The sequence below is a fragment of the Phyllostomus discolor genome, chromosome X (assembly GCF_004126475.2).
Source record: "Phyllostomus discolor isolate MPI-MPIP mPhyDis1 chromosome X, mPhyDis1.pri.v3, whole genome shotgun sequence".
NCBI lineage: Eukaryota > Metazoa > Chordata > Mammalia > Chiroptera > Phyllostomidae > Phyllostomus > Phyllostomus discolor.
Genome location: NC_050198.1, coordinates 39,489,896 through 39,508,120, shown reverse-complemented (window position 1 = coordinate 39,508,120; position 18,225 = coordinate 39,489,896). Strand labels below are relative to the sequence as shown.

Here is an 18,225-nt window from a genome sequence, read left to right as displayed (position 1 = left end):
GACTCCCATCCTCAGATCCTGAGATCACACAGAGAGGACCAGTGCTCTATTTTTTTTTAGGAAAAAAGGAACTCTGGAGTGTGGGGGGGTGGTGTGGGCATTTCCAGGGTTCCCAGGAGCCTAGATGGATCAAGCTTTTCCAGAAATCCTCAACAGTTGCCTCCCTGATCCCAGAGAACCACTTCCTTGTTCAGCCTTAGGCTGGCACAGGTTCTGGGCAGGCTCAGGACAGAATTCCAGGGCCACTCACTGGATTAGCAACCAAAGGCCACCTCCCTCTCAATGCTCTTTCATTTCTGCCCTCTTGCCTTCCTCTGCCCAGCCCACTGCCAGAAAGCCAGTTCCCGCCTCTCTCTGGGCCTCAGTGTCCCCATCTGGGCAGTAGAAAGTTTGACTCTCTGAGGCTATGCCTGCCCAGGGACACCAAGGGTCCTCATGTGAGTGAGAGTGTGTGTCCTCTCACTATGTGCTTGGGGCAGGAAGAGGGGGTGCTGGAGGTGGGTGTGTGAGCAGGAGCTGTGAGTGGGTGCAGCTAGCCCAGCCGTCTACAAGAAAATTGCTCCCTTTGAAGCTGCCAGGGGGGCTGAGAAGCCTGCCCCCCTCCTTCCCTTCCTCCCTCCCTCCCTCTCTCCTTCCCTTCCCAGCCCCACCAGCCCCCTCCCTCCTTTCTTCCCTCCCTGCCCCCTCCCCCTGTCGGCGGGCCCGCCCAGCCTTTAGCCTCCCTCCCACCGCCTCTGTCTCCCTCTCTCCACTAACTGCCCAGGAGTGAGCAGCTGCTCTAGGCGGCCCAACAGACAGACAAGACAGACGCAAGGACTGCCCGACACCCAAGCCTGCCAACTAACCAGCCTGCACCCAGCGCTTCCTTTCCCCAGGTAGGACACCCACGCCAGCCACTCACTGTCCCCACACCCCACGCTAGCCTTCAGCTGCCCTTGATGTCTTATCCCTGAGTCTGTTGCCCCCTCACCATTCTCAAGAAGTCCCAGACCCTGACCCTGCTGCCCCCATGTCACCCCTCCATGTCCTTATCTTTGTCCCTGATGCCCCCTTACCGCCCTCTTCTGCCCCCAGTGCGGATTCCCAGGGCACTGCTGTAAGCTGTTAGTTCATGCCCCATCGTCGCCACCCTGTGGCACCTTTGGTCCTTGTTAGGTTTCTGCCTCTGTTCCTATCCCTCTTCCAGGTGCCTCCTCCTCTCCCCTTTGACTTCGTTCAGCTCACCTCCATGTCTGTTTTCTCTGCTCCATCTTGGGGTTGTTCCCTTTGGCTACTGCCCCAGGACATCACCAAGACATGGCTGGGTGGCTATCAGGCACCCAAGTTCCACCAATGGCCCTCTCCCTTTGCTGCAAGGCCCCGGGTGTACCCTGCACTCCCACCAGCCTCTCTCTCTGTATTCTGCTGGGGCAGGCAAACCTACTCACTCAGGGTTTTTTGCCTGACCCAGGTCGGGAGGACCTCTGGGCCTCCACCTAAGCTCTGGCCAAGGAGCCGTCCCTATTGTCCAGGGCTAGTCCTTGGCAGGAGCTCAGAGACTTGGTTCTCTAGGCACGCCTGAGGCACCCTGCCCAGATATTCCTCGCTTACCCATGGGCTAATGCTTTGCCCCTGTCTCCTTCTGGTCAAAGTGTGGGTCCACAGACCCCTGGCCTCCAGCACTTTGAGCATGGCTGCCTGGGTAGCTCAGGCCCATCTCCCCAGAACCCCATTGGATTGGGACTCAGAATTGGTATGAAGCAGAAAGAAACTTGGGCAACTATGCCATGCTACCCTGGGCAGGCCTGGCTTGGGGCCCTGTAAGGCTTCTGGGGACACTGGGTAAATGTTAGGCCACAGGGCCACTTCCAAGCTGGGACACCATCATCCCAGGAAGGGTGCATTTAAGGATGGGTGAACTTCAATAGCTCCCTGACTAGATGCCCTGTCCCCCAAAGGTAGCCCAGACACTGGTGCGTGGGGCATCTCTTGAAGGGAGAGAGAGCCCCAGGTCTCAAGCAAAGTGTAGCTGCAATGTTGCCCCCAGGGTCCTTTGAGGAGGTAGCTCCTGCTTGTCCCATCCTCCACCATTCCCATCCATTGTACAGAGGGGGCAACTAAGGGCCTGAGAGGGGCAGGAACCTGCTCACAATTGCACAGCCATTCAGGGGCAGAGCAGAAGTCAGGACACAGGGCTTCTAACAGATGAATTTGAGCTATATTAACCCCATACCACTCAGGGAATCATCAAAGTTATTTGAATGTTGATGACAATAGCCTGTGGTCAACGCTAGTGCGAGATGATTTGGAGTAAGAGGCAGCAAGGCCACTGACCACTATCCTTCCTGCAAGCTCTCAAGATGGCTGGCATATAGAGGGGCCTGCCAAGGGACTCAGGAGAGGAGGAAGGGGAAAGAGAGCTCTCTGGGTGTGCCCTTGAGTGCCCTGGAAGGTTGGGGGATGGGAGTACCCCCCCCTTGCTGCACCATAGGCTGAATTGGAGTCTGGGCACTGATTAGTGAGGGCTGCTGAGCAGAGCAGAAGGCCTAGTGTCCCCCAGGGAGGGCGGTGGGTGGCATCAAGTGGGGCAGAACTCAGTCAGGCCAGGGAGATTCATTGTTCTTGAACCATCTTCAGAAGGATCTCTCAGGTTGCAGATTCAGCCAGTCCCATCTGCCCCCAGGAGGCTCCTGCCTCTGTGCCCTTACCCCTCCCTGGCCTGCCAGCTCACCACCCTGAGGGCCTGATTGGGACTAAGACAAGCCAGATATGCTCAGGCCTCCCTCAGTACCAAAAACAAAACAAAACAAAACAAAAACAGTTCTTGGGGATTCGTATCCAGGAGTGCAAGTTCATGTAGAATGAGAATACATGCACGAGACTACATTTGTGCAGGCAAGTGTGTTCTGGCAACATGCTGCTGCCTGTGCCATCTGCACACTGGGTTAGCTGGTGCTAGAGCAGAGGCACCTTCATATGGTGCTTGCCTGTGTCTGGCTACCGTGGCCAGCATGGGTGAGCCTGTGAGGGCAGGTCTATATGGGTGCATTGAAAGGAAGGCATAGAGCTGCCGCTAAGCTGTGGGGGCCAGGCATCGTGAACACAGGAACAGAAGCCGGGATCCAGGGAGAAGAGAGGGCTCTCATAGCAAGCCAGTTGCTGAGTGGTTGCCCTGGCCTGCCTGCCCAACGGTCCACCTTCAAACCCCAAGGACCCAAGTTCCAGTGGGCACTGACCATCCACTGCTTTTTGCTCTGCCTGCCCTGGAGCAGAGACCAGGGTCCTCATTTAGTAGACAGGGAGTCTGAGGTCTAGGCCTTTGCCAGTGGGCCCGGTGGCAGTTCTGTGTCAGCCCATTTTAGGGACCCAGAAAGTAGAGGTGCCAACCCTCTGACCATTATCCGGGGTGATTTCCGAGCATTGGCCCAAATTTCTCCCCTGTCCCACAGGTAGCCTTGGCCCATTGGAAGAGCATAAACAAGGAAGGACAGGAGGAAAGGGGGTATTTGTAAGGCAGAGTTTCCTTTTTTTATAAAAAAAAAAGTATTTTTTAAAGATTCCATGTATTTATTTTAGAGAATGGAGGGGAGGGAAAGAGGGAGAGATATATCCATATGTGCTTGCCTCTAGCAAGAGCCCCCCCCCCACACACACACACACACCGGGGACCCAGCTCACAACCCAGGCATGTGTCCTGACTGGGAATTGAACCAGTGACCCTCTGATTCTCAGGCCGGCACTCAATCCACTGACCCACACCAGCCAGGGCCAGAGTTTCCTTTCTTTAGCAAGATACTGCAGTTACTCAAACAAGACCACAGTGTCCCTTCTAGCGCCAGCATCAAGTCTCCAGAGGAGGGAGTTGTAATGAACCCGAATGTAAGGGTTCACGTAAAAAGCAAGTAAGACTTTCCAAGGGGGCTTCCCATCTCTCCCACCAACACCCTGATCTCTGAAGCCCCACCCACTGGGCCACTGAGCTACTGGTCCTGCAGGTGGCGCACCCAGGGCCCCTCACCATCCTTGTATATCCTGATTGTTAAAGAGGTCTTCCCAGACCCACCAACACTTCACCCTGCTCCTCCTGATCAGGTACCCAGAGTAGAGGAGCTTGGTCTCTGCCCTGAACTGCTCTACCCCACACCTATTGGCCCTGCTGGTGAGAGGGGACACAAACTGAGGGGCTGGGAGGTGACAGTGGCTCTCCAGAGTACCCTGCAGTGAGCCTTGTGGTGGGGTAAACCCCTGCTTCCTCTGAAGGCAGGCAGACCCCAGCCCTGCTGGCTCTACCCCCTCCCTTCCTGTCCTTTTCTACTCACACATTGGGACACCCACAGAAAGAACCCTTTCTGTAAATCCCAATTTAGAGGGAGCTAGCAGGAGGTGAGCAGGGGGGGTTGTGCTGGGGGGATGGGGACATGTCTACTCAGTCCTGGCCAGGCCTGAGGCCCACTGAGAGTAACTGGCCAGCCCCATGGCCAGGCCCTTCTCCAGCCTTCCAGATCAGCTCCCCACCTTCCAAATGGGAGGTACTGGGGTAAAGGCCCTTCCTCCACTTAGAGCACACAGCCCAAGAGTCCCAGAGCATCCTTCATGCCCACTGGTACTCCAGGCTTCTAGAAGCCACCTCAGCCCCACCCTGCTTAGCTTCTCCACCCCTGCTCCATCCTCTCTGCTCCAGGTAGGGGTAGCTCCTAGAGTGGTTGTGGAGGGCGCCTTCTAGCCCAGAGCCCACCAGCCTCAGCTTTTCCAGATATTGCTCAGCTTGACTCTCAGCCTGCAGTGCAGCACTGACATTGTCAGCCTCACTGACATTCCTGAGCCCAGTGAAGGTGTAGGGACTCAGATGACTCACATCTGCCCCCTCCCTGTGGTGACATATCTCTCAGGCTTAGGGGGAGGTGGGCTGAGAGGGATCCCAAATGCCGTGTAACTCTGAACTCACCCCTGCTTCACCCCCACCAACTGCTTCTGGGAGGTTAGGTGGCCAAAGGGGATACAGCAGTCACAGACCCTGTGGCTGCAAGATCGAAGATTTGGGGAAGAGAAGTTGGGCTTGAAAGAGAAGGGCAGAAGGCAGAGAGAAGCTGGCTCTGGCAGTCCTGTCCCTGGAGACAGGGGAAGTCCTGGAGGCAGAGGAGAGTGTGACTTTGATACTCTCTGAAGTCCAAATCCCAGCTCAGCCTCCATTATGGTCCCCTGGGCCTTAGAGGCTGCCCAGCTACAAAGAGGCCTGTAGCTTAGGAGCCCTAGAAGGAGCAGAAGGTGAACAGGTCCTGGAGCCTCTAAGCCAGCTGCCAAGGGCTGAATCCCATCCCAGCCAGAGCCTCTGGAAGAGAGCTAGGACCTGAGGCAGGGAAGGGGCCACAGTAAACCCTGGGCCCAGGAAAGAAAGGGGCTACAGTGCTTCCCTCCAGGGTGCCTGGCAACTCTCCTGCCCTGGGAACCAGGCCAAGCTCCCTTGCCTTCGACTGGCTTAATGAGGAAATGAGGTAGGCAGGGCCCCAGACTCTGATAGCCAGGCTGAGAACATAGCCCTGGGGGTGTCTGGCGCCTGTTGGGACCTAAAATACACCAGGAAACTTCCCTGGCCTGCCAGGATGATGGCCTTTCCGGGCAACTTCCTTGCAGATGAAGGCAGAGCTGGCCTGGTAGATATACTTGGGTCAAAACAGTGCCACCAAACCCATCAGTGAAAGGGGTAGGCCCCTCGGGCAGTGGGGAGCTATTGATGGTGGCAGCCAGAGAAAGGTGCTATGTTCCCAAAGGATTCATGATGCAAGCACGGGGGCACAAGACCCACAGATCAGGGTTGTGCTTTCCAACAGCCTCACTTCCTAGCTGGGGTGAAGGAGCTGCCAAGGACTCTTCTCCAGGGACTCCAGGGGCTGGTCTAGCCCCTACGCAGCTCAGAGAGTGTGGGATCTTGTGGCTTTAGGGCTTGCAGCAAAGTCTGCGATCAATGGCAGAGGGTGGGGCCAGACACATGGATAGTAGACAGACAGATGGCAGAGTCCCAGCTCTACCATTTCCTCAACACGTGGCCTTGGGCAAGAGTTTTGGGCAAACCCTTGTGCTTCTTCTTTATGGTCATTGGAAAATCATTTGAGTTCCTTGTCCTGCCCTGGGAGGTGATAACATCCTCCCTCTTCCTCAAAGATTGTAGAACATGATGAAGAGCTTAGGATTTCTTCATTGAGTGGGGAGATGAAGAAAGGCACACAGCTTAGGTACACAAGGACCAGAAACTCAGAGCCCCCAGCTGGCCCAGGTCATCTGCTGCCAAACCCCTAGCATGAGAGAAGGCAGCAGTTTGACCCTCTCACTTTCCAGAGGTTTCCTGGCAGGGTGGAGGCAGGCATAGATGGCTCTCCTGCATATTGTAGGGAGGGAAGTCTGGCTTGGCCACTACCAGCTGCCTCGCCACCTTCCTGGCGCCAGCCCATTGCTGGCTCCCTACAGCCTCTGATACCCACGTCCAGGTTGAGTCTGTCCCTGAAGACCCAACTCTGCCCAGTCACCCCAGTGGCAGGGCCACAGAAGCCACACTTGAGCATCTGACCCCCCTTGTAGCCTGGAGGGCATGCTGAGGCAATGGTGGTGGCTTCAGGGTGGCCTGGGTGCAGACACAGACAGGGTAGGCTTTAAGGTCCAAACCTTCCCCACTACAGCTACCAGCCCTTCACACGATCACTCCCCCCCGCCACACACATGTGGGCTTTAGCGGACCTATGGGTGGCGCGTGTCCCCTCTCTCTGATTGACACCCAAGTGCAGAGTAGATCTGTCAGGAGGCCGGTGGGCTCAGGCCTGAAAAGGCAGTAGGGAGCAGCCAAGTAGAATCAGCCCGTGCAGCACCCCTGCCTCTGGCCTGCTGGTTGAAGCTGGGCCAGAAGGGTTTGGTGAAAAGGGTTGGGGGCGGAGGGTCCCTGCATCACCTGTCTTTCTCACCCTACCCCATCCACTCAGTCCCAGGGACCTGACAAGGCTGAGTAGAAGGTGGCACACGTGTCAGAGTTCAGGTCGAGTGGCTCAGTGGGGCCAGACACCTCGGGCTGAGGCCCAGAGACAGCGCCTGGCGTCTACAACTTGGCAGTTGTGAGACACACATCTGCCGGCGAGCTCCCAGGGCATGCCAGACCTCAAGTCCTGCTCCTGCCACCCTTGGCCTGGCCTAAATGCCTGGCATAGCCCCTTCATGTTCTCAGAGGCTGCCAATGTGTCTTGTTTGGCTGTGACCTGGAGCAATCCTTCTCGGAGGACTACTCTGACTTTCAGAGGGCCAGACAAGAAGGGCCCTATTGGGTCGGAGGTGCAGGCTCCAGGAAGCCCAGCCTCTTCTCTCGTTCACACCTGTGGGTGCCAGGCCTGAGGCCTCACAGCCATTACAACTTCTTTCCTTTGCTCTGAGGAGGTGGAGGTCCAGTGAGCTCAGATCACACTTTGATGGGGTTGAGGCCCTCCCTAAGGTCCTTGGGGACATGCCTGGGAGGCAAATGAAGGGAAACTGAAGCCCAAAGGCTCAGGTAATATGGGGAGATGGCATATCTCCCCATATTACCTGACTTGGTAATGTCAGTACTTGGGGTAACTTGCTGTGGGTCTCCCATTTTCTGTCCATGAGGAGCTCCCACTTCCTGGGCTGTGGCCTTCCTGCCTCTGACGTGTGTGTGTTTCTGAAGGGTGGAGGTCCGTGTGAGGCAGTGGGGAGAAGGTAGGACCATGCTTAAATTAGGGCAGCTGGGCCTGTCTACAGCCCGACAGTCCCCCACCCTGATTGTCACCAGCCTCAAACTCCTCCCCTCAGACTGTCTGCACTGTCCACACTGAGCCAGCCAGTCACTCTGAGACCCCATGGCCCCCACGCTGTACTGAGAGGCAAGGCTGAGGTTTGAAAGCTCAGGGACTGAGTTGGAGCCCATCTCAGGCTGACTGCAGTGGGGGAAAATCTGTTTCTCTTTCTAGGCCTCAGTTTTCTCTTCCATAAAATGGAGAGAGCAATTGTGCTAGATGCAGGGAAGCCTACCTGCATCCCCTTGAGGCCCCTTCCTGGCTCTTTCTGGCTCTGCGGGGGTCTCTTACCATCTCTTGCTGGTTCCTCATCCAGCTAGCCCCCTCCCCCTGCATAGTTCTGGCTGAGTCTTGTGCCAGTTCCTCAAGGGGAAATGAGGGCTGTGCTGGGAAGCCCGCCCAGCCCCTACCCCGCCAGCCTCCCCACTGCCTGGGCCCAGCCAGGAACAGGGAAGAACCAGCCAAACCTTGTCCTCTGCCTCTGTCACGAGGCACTGGTACAGGGCCTCCAAGCCCTCAGCCTCCCTTCTCTTCAGAGTGAGTCTGCGCTGCAGCCATCAGACACGGTTGCTTTGAGCTGGCCCATCCCCCCAGAGCAAGTCCCGAGAGACCACCTTGTTGGCCTTCCCAGTGCCTGTCCATCCTCTGCCTGGCAGAGTGGCCAGACACCAGGGCAGATGTTCTCTGTGGAGATCCTCAGCCCTCTCCAGCTCCAGCAGGCTGCCCAGGGCCTGTCTGCACCCACCTCTCCCCAAAGTTTCTCCTTGGCCTGGCCAGACCACCATATCCCACCCCCATCTGTTCAGGTGGACTGTGGATCCCAGAGAACTCCAAGGTTCCTTCTGGGCATTCCAGCCCTGAGTCATCCTTTCTGTGAGGTAGCGGCTTTGGCAGGGGTGCCAGACAAAGAGGGGAGCAGTCTCCTCCCTCTCTTCTGTTCCATCTTGCTCTCCTACCTTCATCCTCCCCTTCCTGTTCTCTCCCATTGCTCCTCCTCCTCCTCCCGGCCCTGGGCATCCAGTGGCATCTGGGCAAGGGCCCTGCACAGTGGCAACAGGCACAGGAAGCCTAGGCCTATGGTGCTCTGCCCTGAGAGTTGCAAACTTGGGGGAAGAAGGAGAGACCCGCTGTCCAGGTAGGCAAACCCCAGGCCTTCTCCCTACCCTGTGCCAAGGCCTTCCAGGGGCCCCCTGATGTCTACATGGCCAGCCTAGGGCTGGTAGAACCTGTGATGTGATTGAAGAAGACAGGGAAGCTGGATGCTGCCTTAGTGTGGGGGACCCTCACTTCACTGTGTGATGTGGGGTAGGCAGGCAGCTTCCCTGAACCTGTCACTGGAGACCATGGCTCAGGAGGGCTGTCAGAATCCACTGGGGGTGCTCTGAGGCTGGCTCTGCAGCTCCTGGGCTCCTCCTGCCATCCCCTCCAGCAGCTCTGTCCTCAGTGATGGTGGGGGCCAAAGCAGGCCATGTGACCTCTTGGTGGGGGTGGCTTCAGGAGGAGTGCAGGAGGGGACAGCAAGGCAAGGGTGAATGAGAGTCTGAGGGGCAGAGCTGTGTGCACAGACATGGAGATGGCCTCAGGCCCCACCAGGTAGCCAGCCCAGCCGTAGCTCGACGGGGCCTGCCTAGGAAATCGGCGGGCAGGGCCAAGCTGCTCTGAAAGTGCTGGCCTAGAGTGGGTAGAGCTCTCCACCCTCAGAGTCTCCCTTCTACCTCTACAGCTAGCAGTTAGGTTCAGGGAGCTCACCTAGCCCCACTGATACCCCAAATAGCCCCTCCCCTGGACAAGATGGGCCCCAAGTGAGGGCCTCCCTGGGGTGGGACCAGCTTGGGTCTGCAGGAGGCCCTGGCAATCAGCTGGACTCCCTGCCCAGAGATGCACCCAGGGCAGCCTCCTGCCCTCTGTCCCAAACCTATGAGGTAAACAGGGTGTGCACTCTTATTCCTGTTTAACAGATAGGAAAAAATGAGGCTGGGACTTTCCCTGGAAATCCCTGTAAGTAGGGGGTGATCAGAGAGGCACAGGCTCTGGCTCTTCCCCGTACAGAGCTTTTGACCAAAGGAGCCTCTGGCTGGGGGGCAGCCTTTGCTAGAGAAGGAAGGAGGCAGGCTGATGTGGGTGCCAGGGGCAGGCTCAGGCAGAGAGGCTTCCCCCACCCCCACCTTGCTGCCCAGCCTGGGGGGCCTCCAGACAAGCCTGACCCTGCCCGCCACTTTGGTGTTAGGCTGCTCCCCTGAAGGGGGGCAGTTGGCTCTTCTAAAGGCTGGACCCTTGGCAGAAGGAAGGGTGAGAGCCCCAGGGTCCAGACCAGGGAAGACTTGTGGGCCAGGGGAAGAAGCCAAGGTCCCAGGAAGCAGTAAGGAAGTGAATGGGGGGCTGTGCCCTCTCTACCTCTGTGATTTCTCTCATGGCTTTGGCGGACACCCCTCTCTTTCTCCACTTTGCCTCCGGAGCTAACCCAGGTCTTTGTCCAGTGTGCCCAGCCTGGTGTCTTGGCCTCTTGACTTTCTTAGAAAAATGTGGATGCGCTGCAAGGTGGGGGGTATCAGGCAGGAAAGGAAGTGACTCGTCATCCCCTAACTCAATCCTGACTGCCCACATTGCCTTGAACATGTGGGATTGGCCCAGGCCACAGCAGTATCTTCAAAGCATGTGGGGGGCAAATAACTGGATTTCTTTCTCTGCCTCCTCCACTTACCTCACTGACCCCCCAGGCAGCTGCCAGCTGACTCAGTGCGGTAGGTGCATGTGGGGGGGGGGGTGCTGCAGGCTCCCTAATGGGAAGACACTGCATTTCCCACTGAAGTCAAGTCCTGCCTGGGAGCAGAGGGGAGCAGGAAGAGGTGCCCCTATGCTGCCAGGTACCTCCTGGCTGTCCACATTCCCTGTCTCTGCCACTCCAGCCCCAGTGATGGATGGGGGACATGGTGCCAATCCAGGAAGAACTCCAGTTCCTGGTGTTGGGGAGATGGCCAGGAAAGGGCTGAGAGGATGGATGTGCACACTGGGCAGGCCCTCCTGACGGCCCCTCCTCACCCTGGCCTTCTAGGATGCCTACCATGTGGCCCCTCTGGCTCTTCGCACCCCTGCTGGCCCTGAGCCAGGCCCTGCCCTTTGAACAGAAGGGCTTCTGGGACTTCACCCTGGATGATGGGCTGCCCATGCTCAATGATGAGGAAGCTTCGGGTGCCGACACAACCTCAGGAGTCCCGGACCTGGACTCCCTCCAGCCCACCTTCAGTGCCATGTGTCCTTTCGGCTGCCACTGCCACCTGCGGGTTGTCCAGTGCTCTGACCTGGGTCAGTCCTGGGGATGTGGTGGGAGGGGTATGTGGAGGCACAGGCACAGCCTGAGTGCCCATATCAAGGCGACACATGTGTCTGTCCTGTGGTATGGGCATAGAAGGATGGGAGCAGAGATGGGGTGACCCGAGCAGGCTTGGGGATCCTGATTTCAGTATGGGAAGGTGTCCAGTTGTCTGGTTGCAAGTGAATGGGGAATGAGAAAAGCCTTGATCTGCCAGCTCCAAAGCTTCTGCCTGGCTGTGGCGGAGTCCCTGGATGCATGTCTGTATGTCTGTGTCCCCATACTCTGAGCTTCTCCAGGGTTGTGGCCTGGGCTCACATTGGTGACGGTGGTGCCCCCAGGTCTGAAGGCTGTGCCCAAGGAGATTTCACCTGACACCACATTGCTGGACCTGCAAAACAATGACATCACCGAGCTCCGCAAGGATGACTTCAAAGGCCTCCAACACCTCTACGTAAGCTTGCCCTGGCCCTTTCGAGGGGCTGAGAAGACATGGATGGTCTGCAGCTGGGGAGTCAGGTCCAGATGGGTGTGTGCACACACTAGTGGAGTGTGAGAGGAGACTGGGGGCCCATGGAGTCCTGAGAAAAGTCTGGAGGTGGGCATTGAGGGAGTGCCAAGGGTCAGGGTCACATGTGTGGGTGTCAGCAACTATAAGTACAGGACAGGATCACTCAGGATCACTTAATTCCCTTTTCAGCTGGAAACATTTTTCATTTTATTAGTTTTTCCCAAGAACATATTGCATTGTAGCCAGGGTGCAATTGGGAAACTGAGGCTCAGAGAAGCTCTGGGCTGCAGCTAGGCAGTAGTGGCTCGCCAGGCCTGGGTGCAAGCTCCCAGCTCTTCACCATGCCCACAGAAGACAGATCTCCTTGAGGCTCAGCTGTGAAGTCCCAATAATCTCCAGCTCAGGTGGCAGAGGAGTAGAAAGAGGAGAGGGCAGGATGGGCTGGGGAGCCGGTGCCTTCACCTCCAATGCCCACCCCACCTCAGGCTCTTGTCCTGGTGAACAATAAGATCTCTAAGATACATGAGAAGGCTTTCAGCCCTCTTCGGAAGCTGCAGAAGCTCTACATCTCCAAGAACCACCTGGTGGAAATCCCTCCCAACCTGCCTAGCTCCCTGGTAGAACTCCGCATCCATGACAACCGCATCCGAAAGGTGCCCAAGGGTGTGTTCAGCGGGCTGCGCAACATGAACTGCATTGGTGAGTGTGGCCCTGGTTCGGGACAGTCCTCACCCCAGTGGCTGGCAGGGAGGGTCAGGGAGAGGGACCTCTTCCAGCCAGAATGGGTCTCACAGAATGTTCTGGAGCCTTGTCTAGAGGCATGTCCTAGAACCACCAAAGCAAGGTGAAGAGAATCCATAAAGAGGGAAGGGAAGGGGCCAGTGCCACAAGACAGCTGGCCAGGGCCTGCCATGGGCTCTCCCTTGCTCCCCCTGCCCCACGAGATCAATGCCAGGACCCCTTGGGAGCTAGTGGTCTTGAACAGCTAGGAGTTTGCAATTTGCCCCATAAATTAGTGGCTTTCAGCAGGAGAAAAGAGAGCAGGGAATTAGAATTAGCAAGGACTGTCAGGCCAGCTCAAGCCAGGAAGCCAACAGACCCCGGGATGTTCAGGCAGCAGTTCTGCTCTGGCTCTGGGGCTGAGGGGGCCTGTCTCCTAGAGATGGGTGGGAATCCCCTGGAAAACAGTGGCTTTGAACCTGGAGCCTTTGATGGCCTGAAGCTCAACTATCTTCGCATCTCCGAGGCCAAGCTCACCGGCATTCCTAAAGGTAGGAAAACCACCCTTTCTTCCCATGGTGGGCAAAGTTGGGGGTCTAGAGCCTTTGGCAGCCCTCTCTCCACCTCCCCGTCCCCCTCACAGCACCAGCCACACACTCCTGTATTCATCTCAAAGTGCCCTTTCCCACCACTCCCCCACACCCCCTGCCCTGCCCCGGCAGATCTGCCTGAGACCCTGAATGAACTCCATCTGGACCACAACAAAATTCAGGCTATTGAGCTGGAGGATCTGCTCCGCTACTCCAAACTGTACAGGTGGGTTGGGGGACCGAGGCGGGTGACCCACTCCACAGTCCTTTTCTCCTCTGGCTTCTTGGTACATCTCATCTGTCCCTTTGCAGGCTGGGCCTGGGCCACAACCAGATCCGCATGATCGAGAATGGAAGCCTGAGTTTTCTGCCCACCCTGAGGGAGCTGCACTTGGACAATAACAAGCTGTCCAAGGTGCCTGCTGGCCTTCCAGATCTCAAGCTACTCCAGGTGAAAGCTGAGGGTGGGGGGCAATCCCAGTACCAGGTTCTCTAAGACTGGGGGAGGGGCACAGCCCATGTCCCCACGGCAGTTCCTTGGCCTCCTGCCCCTCCTGGTGTGGGTCCCAGGTAGATAGTGGAACTGGAACTCGCTGTACAAGTGGCAGCTGCATGGTCTTGCGGATTACTCCACCTCTGCCTCCTCACCTGAAAAGGAGCAGCTAGGAGGACTCCTCCTTCAGGGCAATGGTCTGTGCTGAGGAAGAGGAGGAGGAGAATAGGACAGCAAGGACAGTGGGGCAGGGATAGAGAGCGGTTGTAAGGGATGAGTAGGAGGTGGCCCGGTAGATGCTGGAACTGAAGGTCTCCCAAGAGGCCAGGGCCTCAGAGGAGGTTGGGGAACATTGAGGGCATGGGGATGTACAAATATGTGCTAAGACAGAAACAGCCCAGGGCAAGAAGTGGGCTGATGGGGGAAGGGGAGTGCAGGGCCTTGCCTGTTGTTGTCTCAAGGGGCCCTTCCTTGGCTTGGTCTCCAGTCACACTGGCAAACTTGGCCTTGCCCAGCCCTTCCCTGTTCCCAGCCTCTTCCTCAGCCCCATTTACAAGTGCTGGGAGACCCGCCATTCCCACAAGTTATCCAGCCAGAGCCAAGTCCAACGGAGCCCTGCGAGCCGGGCCAGCACAGCTGCAACAGCATCGCGGGCAATGCCAAGCTGAGTGTGCCCTCTAGTGGCCAGTTCCTTTCCACCTCTAGAGGGCGCTGTTGCAGATCAGCGTCTCCCCTGCATCATTCGGCTTCTTGCCCACTCACCCTCCTGTCTGCTCTGCCCTTCCCCTAGAGAGGGGTTTCAGGGAGTTGGGGGAGGCTGATAGAGGGCAAGTGCCCCAGAGGACTGGGAGGAAAAGGAAATCGACTTGAAGGTTCTTTCTCCTCTCGTGCCCCTGTCTGGGCTCCTGGAGTGAGAGGCTGAGATGGGCAGGCCAGGAGTTTGGCGAACCCAGAAGGAAGGCCAGGGTCCCTCTGTGAGCCCAAGGTGCCATCTTTCCTGCATGGACACCCCACTCCATCCACTGACCCTTATGTGCCCCTCATCTTCCACTCACCATATACCTACCTGAGCCCTGATCACACACCCACCTGACCACCATACTCAAGCTGTGGTTTGTTCCTCCCGGTGGGAGAACTACATCTGGGCCCTCAAAGGGCTGTTTGGATGCAATGCAATGAAGTGATGTCCCCATGGCCACCAAGACTTGGGAAAGGTGGTTGAGGTGCCTCAGCCATTGGCACTGAAACTAGGCCATGCTCCTCTGTTCCAGGTTGTCTACCTACACACCAACAATATCACCAAGGTGGGCGTCAATGACTTCTGCCCCATAGGCTTTGGGGTCAAGCGGGCCTACTACAATGGCATCAGCCTCTTCAACAATCCTGTGCCTTACTGGGAGGTGCAGCCAGCCACCTTCCGCTGTGTGACTGACCGCCTGGCCATCCAATTTGGCAACTACAAAAAGTAGAGGCAGCAGCAGCCTTGTGGTGGCCTGGGCCGGGTGTCTGGGGAGCACAGGGAACATCTTGAGGGGGTGGCAGAGCAAGGGAGTGAAGCCAGTGCCCAGCTGCACCCAACCCAGCCCCACCCTTTATCCCCAACCCCCACTTGCTGCCCCCTGACACCTTTGCCCTGGCTCCCAAGTGTGCAGGTGGGGCATGAGGCTCAGACCTCATCACATGTTCCCTTAGCTTCAGAGCTGCCCCTCCCCATCATCATAGCCACTCAGAGGTGCCCCTGCCAAATTTTCTGCCATTTCACCCTGAAACCAAATTTTATGAATATCCAGTACAAGAAAACCAGTCCCTAGGTCTGGGGGAAGACGGAGACGAGCAGGGATGGAGACAGCAGATCCTATCGAACCCAGTGCACCTGCCTGATGCACATTCTCCACCAAATGAACTTGCAGCTTTCAGCCCTCATTGACCTGGTCTGCTATCCTTGGTCTCAAATGGTCCCCCATCTTTATGCAAGTTCATAGCCCATTCATGGAAGCCTCCTTGCTCTACTGGCTCCTAGACCAGTCCTGTCCCTCTCCTGTCTCCCTTTCTTGTCTTCCCTCTTCTCTCTTAATGTCCTTCGGCTGGATCTGGTGTCTGCAATGAGAGGCCTCTGCCTAGCCCCTACCCAGGCAAACCAGCAGGTTAGGAGGCAGTTGCCCCCCACAGCTACCTACTCTGCCCAGGTCTCTCTCCCAAGCCTGGATGGTCCTGAAGGAGGCAGGTGGAGGTGCTGCACCCCGCACACACTCTAGTCAAGACCCTGGAAGTCAGGCCCCCAGGAGGGGCCCAGCATCCCACTGGAGTCCCAAACACACTTTTCATTGTCCCCCTTCCCCCTTAATAGCTAGGTCTTCCCCCACCTCGCTTTCAGCCCTTGGTGTAGAGTTTTGAGCAATCACACCCAGCTTGAGGAGGGGCTGCTTCTGAGGTTGGTTGTTGTCTTTCAATTAAAGAAGCACTGTGCAATATGGCTCTGTGTCACCATTCTTGGGATGGCACTGGGGATCGAGCAGAAAAGCAAGCCACAAGGGGCTACCTCTGGCCAGCTCCCAGGCTCTTCATCTCTGTGCCCCCTCCAAGCCTGGGGCTTCTTCCTCTTTGCTGCTTTCCCTGTGATCAGGTGAAGATCCTGGGAACCCCCAGGTATGAGACTGTGCAAGCAGGTCCAGGCAACCAGGTGAAAAGCCCCTGCCTGGCCCTTTCCCCTCCCTTCTAGGCACTTCTGTTGCCCTAACTGTCCTTAGACTAGGTTCCTGAAGCAGACCCACTGAGGTAGCATCTGCCCTCCCAGGGTAGAGCATTTGCTGAGCACTAGGCTAGATACCCCTCCCAGCAGAGCCAGGAAATCCTAGGGGACCCACTGACTGCCTCTCTTGATGGATTCCTGTGTCAGCACCAGGGGGCACACTCCCAGCCATCTGTGTGCTGTGTGCTGTGTGCCCATCTGTACTGACCTGGCCTGGGTTCCCAGCACAACTTCCACCCTGCAGGATACACTGTACACCAGCAAAGCCCAGCCCAGGTTTCAATGTGCTGGTGCTAGCTCCCAAGAGAGGATCCAGAGCATAGCCTGGAAATCCTGCTCACTGAATACACAGGTCTGTCCTGGAAGGGGCAGTATGGGGGACAGTCCCCAGAACAATGCCCCCTCAGATGGCATTCCCAGAGGGCTGAGGTAGCAGTGAGCTAGAACCTGGCTGCTCTCCCTTGGTCCCACATGAGGTGCTTCACGTCCAGTGGTGGGAGCCAAGTCTTCCCTGGGCAGCCACAGCCCACTCAAGAAAATGGAGCAGGCAGGGCCCAAAGGGAGTGGCAGCCCAAAAGAAAAGGAACCCAGAGGAATAGCACACTGCCTCCGAGCACACAGCCACCTGCCCTCCCACCTGGCCTGGCACTGGGGCAGGTTCCCAGTGTTCCCAGGTCCCTCTTTTTTGGGGATGGGAGGCACCCCTCACTGTGGTGGCCCAGCGATAGAATGTCACCCGTCGGCATCATAGCACTATTCTGGGCCATGTGCTCCACAGCCTGGCAGTCTCTGCTGAGCTGGGCAGGCTCAGGGCAAGGGCACTGGCCAGGGGCCAGGAGTCAGGGCCTCTGTCAAGTCCCCTCACTGGTCAGGAGGAGGGGCAGTCAGCACCTCAGCACCAGGGCCTAACAGAGCTGGAAACTTGGAGCCCTCAGGCTGTTTCTCTGTGGGAGGGTGTGGGGCACCTGACCATGTTGTGCAGGACCAACACAGCCCCTCACGCTGTGGGTCTCTGTCTTCTCTCCCTCCATCCCTCCCAGCCTTCCTGCCATTTGTTTCCTCTCTGCCTCCCTCTCGCTAGGGATGCAGGTGACACAACAAGCTAGTGGGATAAGAGTGATAACACTGTTAGGCGCAGAGGAGTCCCCTCTGGCTGGACCCCAGGGAAGGTGTCCTGTAGGCCTGGTGAGTCACCCCTCACAGTAAGGGGCAGTGTCCTGAAGGCAGAACCCATACTTTGCCCAGACCAGAGGCTGTGAGGCACCCAGAGGAGTTCTTGGGCCCTGAGACAGGGGCCCAGGGAGGCGAACACCCCAAAAGGGCTCACCCCAAAAGGGCTTGTGGGTTGTGGTTGGAGGGGAAGGTTCCACACCTAGAGCAGTTAGTCAAAGACTAATTACTTAGCCTCACTCTGCTATCAAGTGTGTTGTAAACTATTAGATGAAGTATGATAATAGAAAGTAGAAGAAGGGGAATATGAATACAAAAGTTGAGATTGATTGGGCTCAAAAAAAAAACCCCACAGCAACATCAAGGTTACCCCTGCCAGCCAACAGCTCCCTGTACAGTCTCATGTCCACTTCATGACCTGCATGACATCCTCCTAGAGGAGCTCAGGGCCCAGCTGCAGTCACAGGAATTCCAGAGTGGCAAAGCTACAGAGCACTGGGATGAGCACACTGAGCTGTAGGTGGATGGGTGGGCTTAGGGAGGCCCAGTTAGAAAGTGCAGGACAAGTGGGGAAGGGGCCAGGTTCCAGCCTATCAGCTTGAGTAGGGGCCCCTGGACATGGTAATAGATTGTTCACAGGGTGAGAGGAAGGGAGTGGGCGGGGTGGGTGTGTGATGCCCTCATGGTCTGAGGCCCCTGGAGGAATGCCCCCTGAGGGCTGAGAGGTTGTGGGCAGTCGGGTACAGCTCAGAGGAGGGGTCTGAGCCAGAGGGCAAGCTGGAGCCGGCACACATGTGCATGCTCATGCACACGCACACTTGGGGCAATGAAAGTCATGGGAACAGCTCCCTTAGGGAAGGCAATCCCGTGAAAGGAGAGGCCACCAAGGAGCCGACTCTGAATGACACAAGGC

The 18,225-nt window shown here is 57.1% G+C and overlaps 1 protein-coding gene across 1 annotated transcript; it reads left to right on the top strand.

Annotated features, from left to right (window-relative positions):
- The first annotated feature begins 730 nt into the window (after positions 1-730).
- BGN (biglycan) lies at positions 731-15,866 on the top strand. The gene is made up of 8 exons (XM_036016310.1): positions 731-877; positions 10,823-11,072; positions 11,421-11,533; positions 12,076-12,289; positions 12,751-12,861; positions 13,033-13,126; positions 13,213-13,351; positions 14,665-15,866. The coding sequence occupies exons 2-8, from the start codon at positions 10,823-10,825 to the stop codon at positions 14,860-14,862; spliced, it is 1,119 nt and encodes a 372-aa protein (XP_035872203.1). The 5' UTR covers positions 731-877; the 3' UTR covers positions 14,863-15,866.
- The last annotated feature ends 2,359 nt before the right edge of the window (positions 15,867-18,225 follow it).

Coding starts and splice junctions, on each gene's coding strand:
- BGN (XM_036016310.1), top strand. CDS start 10,823: ATGCCTACCATGTGGCCCCTCTGGCTCTTCGCACCCCTGCTGGCCCTG. Junction 11,534..12,075: donor AAGGCCTCCAACACCTCTAC/GTAAGCTTGCCC, acceptor ACCCCACCTCAG/GCTCTTGTCCTGGTGAACAA. Junction 13,352..14,664: donor CAGATCTCAAGCTACTCCAG/GTGAAAGCTGAG, acceptor CCTCTGTTCCAG/GTTGTCTACCTACACACCAA.